General features: G+C 45.7%; 1 protein-coding gene across 1 annotated transcript in view; it reads right to left on the bottom strand.

Annotated features, from left to right (window-relative positions):
- GPI (glucose-6-phosphate isomerase) overlaps positions 1 to 16345 on the bottom strand; it is a 33737-nt gene that overhangs the window by 6360 nt on the left and 11032 nt on the right. Inside the window, exons 4-12 of the mRNA XM_082232788.1 lie at positions 12534 to 12653; positions 11372 to 11455; positions 11139 to 11285; positions 9211 to 9282; positions 6861 to 6905; positions 5235 to 5288; positions 1741 to 1801; positions 1247 to 1290; positions 365 to 517 (exon numbers count right to left, since the gene is read on the bottom strand). Coding sequence (XP_082088914.1) covers positions 365 to 517; positions 1247 to 1290; positions 1741 to 1801; positions 5235 to 5288; positions 6861 to 6905; positions 9211 to 9282; positions 11139 to 11285; positions 11372 to 11455; positions 12534 to 12653 — 780 coding nt within the window. The remainder of the gene's footprint in view (positions 1 to 364; positions 518 to 1246; positions 1291 to 1740; positions 1802 to 5234; positions 5289 to 6860; positions 6906 to 9210; positions 9283 to 11138; positions 11286 to 11371; positions 11456 to 12533; positions 12654 to 16345) is intronic.

Genomic DNA, 16345 nt, shown 5'->3' on the forward strand with positions numbered 1-16345 from the left:
TCAGGAAATAAAACTCATTTCAATAAAAGACATACAGTAAAACAGCAGCAATGAAACCATATATAGTACTAGAATCAGCCAGAACAGAGGAGACACACACAGCTAATTGTGCACCACCAGAAGGGTTGGACAGTGGCCTGCACTCCGTGCAGCGTTGGCAGCCTGTGACCCAGCAAGCCACAACTCTTATTTGGTGGAACTACCCACAGACTGCAATTAACGTGGATGCTTCCCTGCACCCAATGTGCCCAATGTGCATTCACAGATCCTCATTCCGCTCCTAAGATTGCAAGCCTGGATTCAGAGAGCAGACCAACCGATAAGGAGCACAAGGGAATGACTCCCAAGGACGACAACTCCTTACCTGCTGGAAGTATGCTGCAAAGCGGTGCATGTACTGGTCGTAGGGCAGAAGCGCATGGGTCTCAGTCCCGAAGCAGTTGATATACCAGACCCCTAGCATTGCCAGCAACACAGGCACGTTCTTCTCCAGAGGAGTGGTGCGGAAGTGATTGTCCTGTTAGGGAAATGGATGTAAAACACACCCATGTTCTAAAAACCAAACCTACAGCACACTTGGGCCATCCTGGACCCAATGTCAAACATACTCATGAAACTCCAGCTTCTTTAGAACAATGCAGAGCTGGCTTCTAGCAGTAGAAAGCAGACGTTTTTACTTTGTGAAAGCCAACAGTGCCCTGGGCAGAGGGGAGGATAATACTAGAACCTCTGAACATACTGGAAAATAAGAACCCATTCAGCCAGTGGTGCTTCTACCAGTTCCTATAACTGTGAATGGGAGTTGCATGGACTTTCACTGTGTATGACCAGTGCTTTTGATCTACCAAGCCAGAGAGATGACTGATTAAGAATTGGGGGGGGGGGGATGTTTCTTGCTTGCCCTACATAACCCCAGCTAACAACCAGGTTAAAACCGTAAGAAGAGCCCTTCTGATCAGGCTGATGACCCATCTAGTCCAGCATCCTGTTCTCATAGTGGCCATTCTGAGGTCTTCATGGAAAGCTCTCTTGAAGGACCTGAGTTCAAGAGCAGCACACTTCTCCTCCTGAGGTTCCCAGTGACTGGTGTTCAGAAGCATTACTGCTTCTGGTGCAAAGCATATCAGTATTGGCTAGTAGCTACTGATAGCCCTCTCCTCCATGACTTTGTCCAATCCTAGTTTAAAGTCACCAAATAGGTGGAGACACAGACACAATCATCTGTGAAGAATAACCAAATACTCACCATCCAATGGGCTCCAGCAAGCAGCTTCTCGAAGTTATCGTAACCTAAATAGATTTTTTTAAAAAAAGCAAACACCAGTATTATTAAGTGGAAACGCCTGTTTGCAAACCACACAACTGCAGAATTCTATTCCTCATTGTTTCGTTTGCTTGCTAGGTTTGTCAAACTCAAAAGCAGTTTGTGGTTTGGATTTTGATGATCCGAACCCAACGTGCCTGTACAATTTAACCCTACTGAGTCAACACAGCATTCAACTTGGAAAGAAGAGAAGAAGGCTGCTCCCTGCCCCCATTTTTATTAGATTTCTATTCTAGTTTTGAGAACCAGAAACAGCTATCTGTAAAGTTATGAGCCACTCAATTTTTTTAATAATAAAAAAATAGTTAGCTTTCTAAAAGGTACTTGTTCTTTTTTTTTTAAGCCCCCAAAACCAAAGGTATCAGCCCAGCATAGTAGCAGTAGAAGATATCATGCCAAGAACTCTGGATACGTACCAATATGTAGAGCAATGGAGAGGCCAATGGCAGACCACAATGAATAACGGCCACCAACCCACTGCAAACAGAAAAGAGGGTAGGGTGAGAGGAAAGTCATTTGAGAAGATCAAGGTATTCTAGGCACAGACCACAAGGTACTCCTCTGCAAAGCACTCCAGCACAGAACCCCCAATTCACTTCAACTGGGTGCTCTCCAGATATTTTGAACTACAACTCTCCTTTAGCCCCACAGCCAGCGTCACTGACGGGGGATTTTCTAGCCCCAAATGTCTGGAGAGCAAAGGTGGCTGTAGATTGAATCCATGGCAAAAGCAGGCACTGTAACAACATCTCTATATCCCTTGGGGGGGGGGGAGTTTACAGAAAAAGTCAGTCAAGTATTTTTAAATATATATACTTCTTGATGTAATATATTATAATGTTTTATAAAATAAAACATTAGTTATTGACAGAAAACAGGTATTAAAAATTTTCAAAAGATGCAAAAAGTAGCAAAATAAAAATAAAACATGCAAGTTCTGAATGTCTGCATAGGTTTGCCTCAACAAAGTTGTTTTAACAGGCATCGAAAACTGTAGTGATGGCACCTGCCTCAAATCAAGAGGCAAGGAGTTCCAAAGTGCCTGTTATTGTTTGTCACCAGTGGCCATTACAACAGAAATCACAAAACAGATGTTTAAAGCAGTGTTTCCCAACCTTTTTCGGGCAAAGGCACACTTGTTTGATGAAAAAAATCTCGAGGCACACCACCATTACAGCCCCGTGACGTCAGTGCGCAGCGTCACGCCAGGAGGGACGCACGAAAGTGTAAGTTTCAATTTTTTCCCCTCCCCCTTGCCGGGGAACCTCCAAGCTTTGGGGGTGGGGGGGGAGGAGGCAGCAAAGCGAGGGACTGAGGGACTCCTCCAACGACAAGGGTTGGGGAAGAAGAGAAAGGGCTATTCCGCTCCAGTCACGGGAGGGGAATATGTACTGGCCCAACTGGTGTGCGGTCTTCGGAAAGCGGGGTGCGGGAAGGAAGCCTAGGCTCGGGGTCCACCGACCTCGGTGGAGAAAGGCAACAATCGAAGCCTCCCGACGGTTTCGGGGGAGATGTTCAGAGCTTCCCTGGGAGTTTCTTAGCCTGCCTTTCGGAGGAAGAGGCGGAGGGGGCCTGGGGATGGCGGTGGCCTCGGCCTCGCCCTCCCTCCGTCCCTCTACCTTTGTAGTGGACGCGCAGGTTGTTCTGCGAGAGGCCGATGTAGCTGAATTTGTCCTTCGGGCTCCAGGAGCGCGGCAGCGGCGTCTCCTGCTCGTCCACGGCCGGGTAAAGCCGCTTGAGGCGCCGCTTGAGCTCCTTCTCCTGCTCGTTCAGGAGAACTCGCGCGAAGGCGAGCAGGGGGGTTGGAAACAGACGGAGCCGATGACGAGCCGGTGCGTGCGTGCAGCGGCTGGCCTTGTAGGGAGCCGAGGGGCGGGGCTTCCTTTCTGAAGGAGCTGAGGGTGGGGGTCCTCCGACGCCTTCGGCGAAACGGCGCCGGCCCAGAGCGCTTCTAGGAGGCTGCCTTTGTGCGCGACGTAAAGCCCTCTTTCCCTCCCTCCAGCCCCGTGTCACCTGTGGAAAAGGGGGCTGGATCCAGTGACGCAACTCGGAAAACTGTTAGGGAAGCCAGAGCAGGAAAGTGAGTGGGGGGCAGTGTCGCCGCTTTAACCCACATTTCCTTTTTGAAAGAGAAACTTAAGTCAGTGTTTCCCAACCTTTTTTGGACTCGCCTCCCTCCAGGCAACATCTCGCGGCACACCAGGCAACATCTCGCGGCACACTAGTGTGCCGCGGAACACCGGTTGGGAAACACTGGTTTAAAGCAAAATAATGTGGGTTGTAGCTACTCAGAGAAGATCACTGAAATTAATGCACCCACGTTAGTCATGCAAACAAATTTCAATAGGTCTACTATGAGTAGAATGAGCACTAGCTTTTGGGTTCTTAGGACTTAGAAAAGAGGGATAAGGGGAAGTTTGACCCACCAAACTAGGGAAAAATGAGGCACCAGATGAAAGGGAGCAAGTGGGCATTCCCAGCGCCAGGTCTTTCAGGGTATGCATTTGGGGCAGAGCTTTGCCACCTGAGCTTGGGCACCTTAAGGAGGAATCTGGCACATGGGAAGTGGGAAAGGGACACCTTTCTATGCCAGGAGGATGAGGTAAGGAAAAGGTGCAGCCAAATCCTTGGACGGTCATGAACTTTGGATTCTTCACTGCCAGGCAGTTTATGATAAGCTCAAAGATCGAAGTTCAGCCCCTGCACCACTTTCAAGATCTCAAGCAAGGCTGACATTTGACCTTTTTACTGACCTAGTTTATATACAGTAGGCTCCCATCAGGCAAAATGTCACAGCTTATAATAACTCATGAAGTCCAGAAGTTGGGAGCAGCAAACTATCTCCTATTACCCAGCAGCTGTCTAGACTGAAATGTGTTCAGAGGCCTCCTAGCTTGACCTTTGACAAGTTCCTTAGCAAAAGAGCCAAAGAGGCCAGACTTTCTGCAGTGTATTCATGGTGGTGACCCCCAAAATCTGCCCTTCATCAAAGCTCCCCTGCACTGCAAATATTAGCAAAGGGGAGGGGGTCAGCACATCGCTGCTGCTGCGGAACAGACTTTAATTCTATCCCAAACTGAGGAGGGAGGTTCACACCTGGAAGGCATATACAGTTCCTAGGAATTATCAGGTCCTGAGGCAGTGATGCCTACCAACCTGTATGGCTTTAAAGATTGGGCAAAATCATGGAAGCTTTCATTCCCCCACTTGGTTAACACAAGAAGGAGAGTTTGGATTTGATATCCTGCTTTATCACTACCCGAAGGAGTCTCAAAGCGGCTAACATTCTCCTTTCCCTTCCTCCCCCAAAACAAACACTCTGTGAGGTGAGTGGGGCTGAGAGACTTCAGAGAAGTGTGACTGGCCCAAGGTCACCCAGCAGCTGCATGTGGAGGAGTGGAGACTCGAACCCGGTTCCCCAGATTACGAGACTACCGCTCTTAACCACTACACCACACTGGCTCTGGATGTTTAGGAGAAGACTTTGATCCGTTGGTGTGTATCTGTCTATGTACATGCTAACGTATGTTTGAGCATTAATGGTTTGTTGTTTTAGTAAAAAAAAAACAACTAAGAATGTAAGAAGAGCTGTCTGGATCAGGCAGATAACCCATTTAGTCCAGCTTCCTATTCTCACAGTTGTCAACCGGACGCCTCTTCTGGGAAGCCCACAAGCAGGAGCCAAGCACAAGACCTCTCCCCCACCCCCCACCCCCCGTGTTGCTTCCAGCAACTGGTATTCAGAAGCCTTGCTGTCTCACAACAGGTTCCTGGGTGCAGAAGTAGGCTGCATGCAATGATTCCCTGTGTATCTGGAGGAAAATGTGTCTGTGGGGAGACTGAATTCTAGAAGAGTGAGAAGCACTGTCCTATTGTCCAATGATGGACTTGCATAGCATGATTTACTTACGTCCCAAAACTCGAACATGTTCTGAGTGTCAATTCCAAAGTCTTTAACTTTAGGCTAAAAAGGGGGGAAAGCAGGGGGTGGGGGGTGGGAGAGAGAGAGCAACAGTTAGAGATCAGATTGGTGCTAGGCAGAGAAGCCTGCAAAAATTACTAGGGCTGTGGCTCAATGGTGGAGCAGCTGCTTTGCATACAGAAGGCCCCACGTTCAACCCTCAGTGGCATCTCCAGTTACGGTTGGGAAAATACATATTCAAAACACATTCAGTGGCTGGGAAGCCACAGTAGGAATGTTTATCAAAGTAGAGCTTTCCTGGGAAAGCCTTAGCAACACTATTTACATCTATAGGGAGAGAGCAACCAATATATTAAAGGTAAAGGGACCCCTGACAATTAGGTCCAGTCGTGACCGACTCTGGGGTTGCAGCGCTCATCTCGCTTTATCGGCCGAGGGAGCCAGCGTACAGCTTCCGGGTCAAGTGGCCAGCATGACTAAGCCGCTACTGGCGTTCCAGAGCAGTGCACGGAAGCGCCGTTTACCTTCCTGCCGGAGCGGTACCTATTTATCTACTTGCACTTTGACGTGCTTTCGAACTGCTAGGTGGGCAGGAGCTGGGACCGAGCAACGGGAGCTCACCCCGTCGCGGGGATTCGAACCGCCGACCTTCTGATTGGCAAGTCCTAGGCTCTGTGGTTTAACCCACAGCGCCACCCTTGTGGCTGTATTTTTTAAAGAGAGAAGGAAGAATAAGGCCACATTCACACTATACACTAAAAGCATTATACAGTGGTGCCCCGCAAGACGAATGCCTCGCAAGACGGAAAACTCGCTAGACGAAAGAGTTTTCCGTTTTGGAGGTGCTTCGCAAAACAAATCTCCTATGGGCTTGCTTCGCAAGACGAAAATGTCTTGCGAGTTCCTGCGGGTTTTCCCCCCTCCCCCCTTTTTCTAAGCTGCTAAGCCGCTTATCAGCTGATCCGATCAGCAGATAAGCCGCTAAAAGCGCTAATAGCGCTAATCCGCTAATCCGTAAATGGGCTTGCTTCGCAAGACGAAAAAACCGCTAGACGAAGAGAATCACAGAACGGAGTCTTTTCGTCTTGCGAGGCACCACTGTACCACTTTAAACAGCCAATGACACCCCCAAAGAATTCTGGGAGCTGTAGTTTGTTAAGGGTGCTGCTGAGAGTTGTTAGGAGACCCCACCCGCTTCAGCAAAAAGTGCCATTTTGGCTAGTTAAGAACCAGCACATGTAGGATCAATTCACTAAGTGCAGTATGTAGAATATTTCAAGAGATCCCAATAGTATTGCTTTCTATTTCCATCGTATATTTTCAGCTGTGGTCCAAACATGAAATGTCATGGGAGATTTAGGAATGGCAATGGAGGGGAGGGGTTAACCCTTTCCTTCCAGCCATGCAATTTCCTCAAATATGCTACAAACTCGGTAGGGGAAGACCTAAAGTCATCAAAATGTTCCCACATCTTCAAGGCAACAGCTGTTTTGTAAAGCAACAGGAGACTTAGCATCACTGATCTCCGCATCACATTACTTTGATCCCAACACTGCTATTAAATTGTTCTAGAAGGGCAAAAAACTACAGAAACTTATAAACTGAAATACTCACCCCGTTGGTAGACAAGGCAGCAAAGTGCTTGGCCACAGCCGCAGGCTTGAAAGAAAAGGAAGGAAGGAAGATTGTTGGGTAACAAAACAATCAATATATCCTGAACTGCCACGACAGCCCTGGTAATCATAACTAAAGTTCAGAGACCACCACTGCTGCCCCACCTCCCCAAAGCTAAATATCCTATCAGGTTTTTTCCCCCAATGGAATCTTAATTCAGCAAAAGCATACATTGTTCCCAACACCAAAGGTGCAGCCAGGGGGGAAATAAGGTAGGAGGTGGGCAAACTGCCTTTTGGGAGGGAGAGCATGTCAGTCATTACTGAGCTTCTTATCAAGGAACATCAATACACTGAGGAAAGTCAATGTTTCTAAGAACACAACATGAAACAACTCCCTCAATTAAGAAATATTCAATTAAGATAAACATCCTGCGATAAACATCAACTCAGGTATGTCTTCCCTTGGGACAGCATTTGCTGACTGTTCTCCAGAGTAGCTAAGCTTGCTTTAAATATTATTATTAGCTGACCAACTGAGTAGAATTGTGCTCCAGTTTATACATAGCAGGGTTACCCAACATGGTACCCCCTCCCCAAGTCTCTGGACAACAACTCCCATCACTCCTGACCTCTGGGGGCTGGATGGGGTGGGTTGTACTCCAGCAAAACTGGAGGGAACTGTTCTTGCTGCAGAAATGAATTTGTCTGTGGAATGAGCACAACCAACTTCCTCCTCAAGACATTACAGCTCACCGCCATGCAGTTACCAGCTGCAGCTCATGCAAAAGCACAGCATTGGATCAAACCAACCTGGCATTTAACAGCAACACCACCAGACTTGTTGGGCACAGTGGCAGAGCATCAAGCAATGCCAAGGATCCCCTCCAGGGCATTAAACAGCGTACCAATTAAACAGTGGTATATTAATATTCTATCATTCTAGGAAGCAAGTTTAGGGGTTGAAGATAGTTACACTTGTTTTAAAAAGCACAAAATGGTTTGGTGTGTTTTGTACGCTTATACTGGGAGGAGTATAAATAAAAATATTATAGTGTACCTACTGTAGTGTACCCACTGCTTGCACACTGAGCTTGCCTCGCTTTCAGTCCCCCAGAAGTGCTGGATCCAGCCCTGAACTTTCTGCCTTACTTGCCATGATGATGATTCCAACCCAGATTACGATGCTCCAGATTCCACCCTATTGGAGCTGCTTTTTTTGGGGGGGGGTGTCCTGGTTTCTTCCTAGCGATTTCATCATTTTTAGAATTGTAAGGTGGTGGAGAGGCATTTTGCAAGAGCAACATGTGCCAGTATGAAAAGGCTGTTTAACTGCCCCATACCATGCAGCAATTAACAACCTCTCAACCCCAGCTTCTTCTGCAGTTCAGTGTCTGCACAGTGTCTTTTTTAGACTCCATTAAACAGGCAACTCTGCCCCTCCATCAGGATAAAGATAGTTATAGCAAAGCAGCAGCACATCCTTTTAGAAGTTGCTGGAGAACGCAGGGCTCCACTTCAGGGAACTTATTCATAGTTCAGGCATCTGCCTTTGAAAAGGCCAAGTCCTGACTCAAGTACAACCTGGTTTCAGGCTGCAAAGGAGTTGCCAAATATCAAAGGGGCACTCGCTAGCTTGCCTTTACTCTCAGGTTTCCTTGCAGCCCAACTGGCTCCAAAACTTTCCCAGGGAGGAGTCTGCTAAAGACACCTCAGGCCTGCGCAGATGGAACACAGGCTCTCCCTGCAACAACATTTGCAGGCCTGGAGTCTGCCTGAGGGGCATGTGCTCCCTTCTCATGACACAGGAAACTGCCTGCCCTCCATTCCTTCCCCACATTCAGTCATGTCCACCAACAGTCACCTGGCTCCCTCATAAACCAGACTACGAGGCAATGCTTTGAGATGCATTTGCAAACCATGGCTGTGGAGGTAACTGTGGTTAGTATTGGTGCAGAGGACCGTAGCTAAATGCCAACTAGGAAGGAAGGATGGGCAAACACATTCTGAAGACTGGCTCCCAGTTTACAGTTTCAGCTGGAAGAGGATTTTTGTAGAGGATTCCAGCTACAGTTCTATGACCACCTGGGTGAAAGCATGTAGCAGTTCCTAGCAGGAAGTAAGACAGCAGAAACGGCACCCAACACTCTTGCACCAAAAATGTTTTAGAGATGGAGAAGGCTTGCCAACCACAAGTAAAAATTTGCTTCTAAGGGACAAGGCAGGAAATGTTTACTGAAGCTGACTCCCGTCTCTTTCCGGGCTACCTTTGTATCTACATTAGTCATTTGCCCCTTTACAGATTAATTTATTTACACAACTGAGCACATAACCAAGGAACTTTCACTTACATCTTTAGCAGCATTTAGGAACCACTCTTTGGCTGTTTCAGCATTGGTAATGGTTTCTTGGGTGGTAAAAGTCTGTGCACCAAGAGAAGAGGGGAAAAACAGTTAAAGACTTAGACAAGCCACTTAGGCAACTTTTAAGGAACAGAAAGCACAATGGGGAAACTACAGGCAAAGTCCAAGGTGCTCCCATCTGCACACCTAGAGCTGCCTTGGCTCACACATTTTAGCAGTTTCTAGTTCTTACATACTTCTTTATAAAATATAATTATTTGTATTATCTTTACCTACATTATTATTTCTAGATCTGTATTTTGAAAAGTTTTTTGTCCGCCCATCCACATTCAGATAAAGATATCATAACCAAATCTAGCATGATTCCTGTGATTGAGAAGTGGGTTTTCATCTTACGTTTGGATCCAATTGGGTGCCATTTTGAAACAAGATGGCGGACAGAACCTTTAAAAACTCCACCAATTTTTTGGTTTCTTCAAATTCCCAAGCAATGCCAGCTACATAGCTTGCTAGTACCAACACACACCATCTTGTGCACTTCTTTGCCTTTTTTATTTAATGTTCTCAAGAAGCTGAATTCCATCACATCTGCACTTTCCCCTCAAAATTGCAGCATACACAATCCTAATGACTACCTTTTGAGAATTTAAAAGTCATTTAGAAGTCTCACACACTTTGGGTAATAACCATCAGGACAACGACCTGTGCAAGCCCCATTCATTACAATGAGGGCATGCACTGGAGAACATTCAGATTGATGGGGCCCTTCTTCTGATTGCTAATTTTAAACTTGCAGGAAGATTTGAAATCACTCAAGCCAATAATTGCTCTGACTGATCTGCTGTGGATCTAAACATGGGGCCCTTTGTTCCCCTTGATTTTCCAGACTGTCCCAATTTGCTCATCAGCAAAAAAATATTTCCCTCTTTATGAAACACGTTGACATGGCCAGTCATGCAGTTCCATCAGTATCACCCTGCTCTATTGGAGTTTATTCAACCATTAAAATGTAGCTTTAAGGACCAACATCACGTCCTCCTCCTCTCCCATCCATCTCCAAAAAATTCTTTCATTATATAACAAAAGACTAGTTTATAAAGCAAGCTTTTTAAAAAAATGCTATTCATCCCTTTCCAAACCTAACCAATTGTCTAAAGGCATCCAGGCAAATGAGAGCCATGAGATACTAGTCTTCTCAACAGCATTCAGGCAGGAAACCTGGATTTATTTCTTTTTCAATAATTCTTATACCACACTTTTACCCAAAAGCCGATTTCAGGGTAGTGTGCATAAATACTTAAAACCCACAATACAATATTAAATGCATCAAAAAAATTATTAAACATAAACCATTGCATAAACATACAACAAAATTCAGAGGAACTGGGGAGTTCCAATTCACAAAACAAAGCCTATAGGTTGAAGTTCTCTTCCCACTTAAGCTTTCTAAACTCTTGCCTGCCTTTTCCTTTCATTGCAGGGGGTTGGACTGCATGACCCTTTGGGTCCCTTCCAACTCTATGGCTTCTCAGATAAAATACTGAGGAACCCTAGCAAAGTACAGCTTGCATAAAAAGCCAAGCATCTGAAAAATCAGTGCATCATCTATTGTATTTTTCTCCTAGTTCAGCTAAGCCCAAAGCCAGCAAGCTTAACTAAAGCTACTGGCTAACAAATACTTCAATAAACCAAGGGCAACCTGCTCCCCTGCCTAGTCACCAAGGCTGGCATGAGCAAAGGCAATGTGCAGCAGCCTTCCCAACCTGGTGCCCACAATTTGACAACAATTACCATCAACCCCAGGCCATACGATGCTAGGGCAGACTGGGGTAAGCCTGGTCTAGAGAGGTCACCTTTGCATATTTAATCCTCTACTTAGCATGAGCTGCTGATGGATTAAAGGACTTGCAACGTACCTTGGATGCAATGATGAAGAGTGTAGTCTCGGGGTTCAGCTCAGCCAAGGTTTTGGCCATGTGGGTACCGTCGATGTTGGAGACAAACCAAACACGAGGACCGCCCTTGGAATATGGCTTGAGGGCTTCTGTCACCATGAGGGGCCCCTAAAGACAAAAGGCTGTCAGAGCAGCTAAACATTTACACCAAGTGCTTCCTTTGCAAAGAGAAGTCACGCAGCAGAACAGCTCACCAAATCTGATCCGCCAATGCCAACGTTGACCACATCAGTGATGGCTTTTCCCGTGTAGCCTTTCCAGTCACCGCTGCGAACTTTCTGCAAGTACAAAGATGGCCTTTATACAGTGCTTTCCAGTAATTCCAGTGGTTAGAATGTAGGACTAGGACCTGGGAGACTAAATCCCCACTCAGCCATGAAGATAGGACAATCGTTGCCTCTCAGCCTAACCTACCACACAGGGTTACTGTGTGGACACATGGTGAGGAACTGGGTGTTAGATTTCAATTGCTTGGTGGACCACTTGCTTAGTTTAGTGGGGAGGATTCCAGGAAAGAGGGGAACAGGTGAAGACCATCTTGCAACCTGCGTTGCCATCTACCAACTGCCCTGTGGGAAGGAGCTGGGTGACTTTTTAATAAGTTAATATTGTTTGTTTAAAGTTAAAAAATTAAATTTAATACTACTTGTTTTCTGCCTTGGAAGGAATTGTACCCTAGAAGGCAGCATATAAGTAACTGTAATAAATAAAAAATAGCAGAGCATTCCAATTCTATTTAAAGTGGCGTTTTCCAACCTTGGTCCCCTCCAGATGTTTTGGACTACAAAGCAGTGTTGGCTGGGGTTCATGGGAGTTGTAGTCTAAAACATCTGGAGGGGAACAGATGATCAGGAACGCTGATCACATTCCTGAATACAAAGCCCAGTTATATGGACTGTGATCTCATACAACCTTTGTTATTTAAATCTATGGAGTTTTGTGTATACAGTATATGACGAAGGGTTGCTACATTACTAGAATCTATATAAAAAAAGTTGTTCTCTCAACCATACAGAGCATACCAAAGAGTCTACAGCAAGGGATATTTTGCAGAGAGAGAGAACTGGGCTATTTAGGACAGTACTACAGCTCCCATCATTCCCATAGGCCATCCAATGATCAGGGATCATGGGAGTTGGGATCCAAAAACCGCTGGGGAACCAAGAGTGAAGAGCACTGTTATATAGTATATATACCTATATATATGTTATATAGAAGACAATATTTTTTGCTACACAATGAACATTGATTTGTTCCAACAGAAATATGTAAACAGCTGAGGGACTACTAGTCCGCATGACAGCCGACATGATACCTGCCTTATCCACAGAGCACAACCAGCAAATACTTGGATACCTGGCAGAAATTCTTCATTTTCTCCAAAACTTTGTTCACTTCTGGGACTACATCTTTGCCATCAACTAATATTGGAGTATTTGAGCGATTCCGCAAAGCAATATGGAGCACAGCTCGGTTCTAAAACGAGAAGAGAGGACAAGACAGTTATGGATAGTGCCAAGCAACAATTACTTACCAAAACCAAGAATCTCAGCAGAACTGATTGGCACTGATCTGAAGGAGCAAGACAAACTATTTTCTGTTCTCTTTCTGCTGGTTTTCTTCTATAGTTTGGGACACAACCCACTAGGAACTGCTTCTTCCAGTAGACCACAGTGAATGGGAACTCTGCAATGACCATAAGAGTCTGGCTACTGGATCAGGCCAGTGGCCCATCTAGTCCAGCATCCTGTTCTCAGAGTGGCCAACCAGATGCTCATTATGGGAAACCCACAAACTAGCCCCAGCACAAGGACACTCTCCCCTCCTGCAGTTTCCAGAAACTTCACAAGTACTGTTTGGTGGCACATACGAGCCGCTCAGGCAAAGGATGTTGGGCATTGAGTCTCTTTTCTAAACCAAAAGGTGCTTGGGCCAAGAGGACCAGAGGAATTTAGATTGCAGCAGCCAGGAAGGAGAAGGAAATGAGACCACTAGTTGCTGATTGCCTTTGGAACCAAGAAGACCATCCTGTCCTTCACTCAGCCACTCAAACATCTTGTGCATTCACTTGTTTTATATCTCTCAAAGCAGTTTCACAGTAAGGAGTTGAAAACTGAAAAATAATGAAAAATCAAGTGCTATAAAACATGCAAATAATATACAGGTGATATAAATGATCTTTTTTTAATATTGTGTGTGTGTGTGTGTGTGTGTGTGTGTGTGTAAAAACTAAAATAAGCAGTAACAACCACAACTGGGTCAGATGCCACAGACTAGAGTGTAGTCTGGGGTTTCCAAAAAGGCTTCACTGGGCAGAAGTAGGGGTGAGGGAAACAGACATTTTTAAACAGCCAAGAAGCAATCTGGCGAATGACGGGAGCAAGAAACAGACTGCAGAAATTATTGTTAAAGGTCAAAAATTATGACAGAGACTTGCATGTTTACTTCCTACAATTCTTTATTTGAAACTACAGAGTCTGGGAAGTATGTGTTTTAGAATACAAAACCTGCTTCTTTGAATGTATGTTCAATTAGTGAGATGAGATGGGTAGCTTGCCCTAACACAGGTAGGCCGTTAAGCTGGTGCTTATTACTAAACAGCGATGACAAACTTATTTATAACAATCTGATGTTCAACAACAGCAGACAGAGAGGGAGGAAGTGATGGCAGCCCCCTACCCACAGGAAGGGACACACAAGAAATCAAGGTTGCTTGGCTAGATGATCCAGCCACAGGATGCTGGGCTAGATGAACCACTGGCCTGATCCAGCTGCAGGCTCTTCTGATGCTCTTAAGGGCCAGCCTAGGGAAGAAATTTATTCTGCCACCTGGGGGCAGGGAAGACAGGAAGAGTGATGCTGGAAAGCACTCTGGCACAGCGGTGGCACGGAGGACCAAGTTACACTCAAGCCCTGTGGGTAGCCCCCCTGCACTGTTCCCTGTGTGTGGATGGTGCAGGATTTACTGGTGTGTATACTGCACCCCCAACCACGAAGTCCCTGCAGCAGCTTACAAATACATGAAAAGGAAATCTAAACACATACACAGCGCCACAATTTACCAACACAGGAATTTTCTGTTGCAGCAACAGCTCCAGAAGAGCAACAAAAGCAGAAACGGCCAATAGCGTTGCAAAAAGCAACAAACAAAACACTCCTTTCTTTCCACCCGATTACACGCACTACTTGGGTGCCACTGAGGAAAATGGCAGCATGCCCCTCACTTTTGCGTTCTGCGTGTCACAGGGCAAATGGACATGCGAAGGGGCTTCTGGTGATCTTGGTACACAACAGAGGCCATCCTTCAGATAGCATTGTGCACCAAAATAATGAACACCAAAACCACAGAAGGGGAGCTTCAGTTGCCATGAAGAGGAAGTGGCTTCTACACACTTGACACATCTCAGAGAAGTTCCTTAACATTTAATGTGAAGCAATCGTAAAATTCCAACAAAAACTTGCGGCATTTCTGCTTTGCAGTGGCAAAGAATGTGTGTTGAGAATAATACTTAGTGCCCAGTATGCAACACGCTTCATGTTATGGGTTATTATATTATAACCAATAAAATACAGAGCTGATTCAGGAATTACTGAGATAGCAATCCTTCTATCAAGCTCTGCATTATATTGTGGATTTTAGATCCACATGGAGGTGATGGCGGGACTGTCAGAAAGGAGGTTTCTCCAAGGTCAATCAGCAAAATCAGAGATCCATAGGGGACTTCCTGGTTCATTTCACATCCTGTTCACATCAGGTCAGCTTGATCTGTAACAACTATAAGGCTTCTATTAGCCCAGAAAGGGGGAGAGAAGATATGAAACCAGTTCAAGATCATAGAAGAGGCATGTCCCCATAGAGATGCAATACACTTTTTGACAGAATGAGACTATTCACACATTTAGCTTCATGTGAAGTTAAAAAAAACTAACACAAAAACAAACCAGATATATTGGAAAAACTACCGTATTTTTCGCTCTATAACACGCACCTGACCATAACACGCACATCGTTTTTAGAGGAGAAAAACAAGGGAAAAAATATTCTGAATGAAACAGTGGACGTATCATTTTTGTGCTTCATGCTGTGGCCACAGACATGTGATCTGATGGTGAATTTGGGGTGACCCAATGCAAAAATCCTGAGAATCCCTGTGGATCCATGCTTTGTAACCACGTTTTTGCACCATTGCAGCCCCAGGCAACAGTGGGTGCGTGATTTTTTTTTGGGGGGGCAGGCTGTAGCCATGGACATGCTATGTGCTCTGATGGTGAATTTTGGCTGACCCAATGCAAAGATCCTGAGGATCCATGTGGACCCATACTTTTTAACCACGTTTTTGCACCATTGCAGCCCCAGGCAACAGTGGGTGCGTGATTTTTTTTTGGGGGGGGACAGGCTGTAGCCATGGACATGCTGTGTGCTCTGATGGTGAATTTGGGGTTACCCAATGCAAAGATCCTGAGGATCCATGTGGATCCATGCTTTGTAACCACATTTTAAGTGGGGAGGGAAGGAAAAACACAGAAGGCTAAGAATGCAGGAGAGGGCTATAACGTGAGGAAAGGAAGGCAAAAGTTTCCCCCCACCCACCCACCCACACAAGCCAGCCAGCGTGTGCTCTCTCTCTCTCTCTCCCTCTTTAAATGGAAGAAAGCATATTTGAATGCTGTGTGTCTCCAAAAACAAAAAGCAGGAAGTCAAATCAGAATTTTAAGCCGAACCTGTAATCTCTCTTCCCTTCACAAACATTGTTCCTCCGGAGCAGGGAGAGGATAGAAGGACGGACGCTCTGCTTTCCCCTCTACTTGCCTGGAGGGGAGGGGCTTCCCCTGCTCTTTGTTCCGTTTGAGCAAACACAGCAACGAAACAGAGAGGGCGGGCAGTAAGACCCTGAGGCAGAATGCAGGAAAGCTGCCACTTCCTCTCTTCAGGCTTCCCTTCTCCCTGAAGCGCGGTTTGATTTTTGCCTCATTTTTCGGCTCCAGGGACCACACATTCGCTCCATAACACGCACAGACATTTCCCCTTCCTTTTTAGGAGAAAAAATCTGCGTGTTATAGAGCGAAAAATACGGTATTTATTCATGAATCTGGCAATTTATTCATGAATCTGGCAACTGAAAAGCAGTCTAATATTTAATCCTTGGACTACATAGCAAAATATCTAG

This window comes from Podarcis vaucheri (assembly GCF_965113315.1).
Source record: "Podarcis vaucheri genome assembly, chromosome: 7".
Classification (NCBI taxonomy): Eukaryota; Metazoa; Chordata; class Lepidosauria; order Squamata; family Lacertidae; genus Podarcis; species Podarcis vaucheri.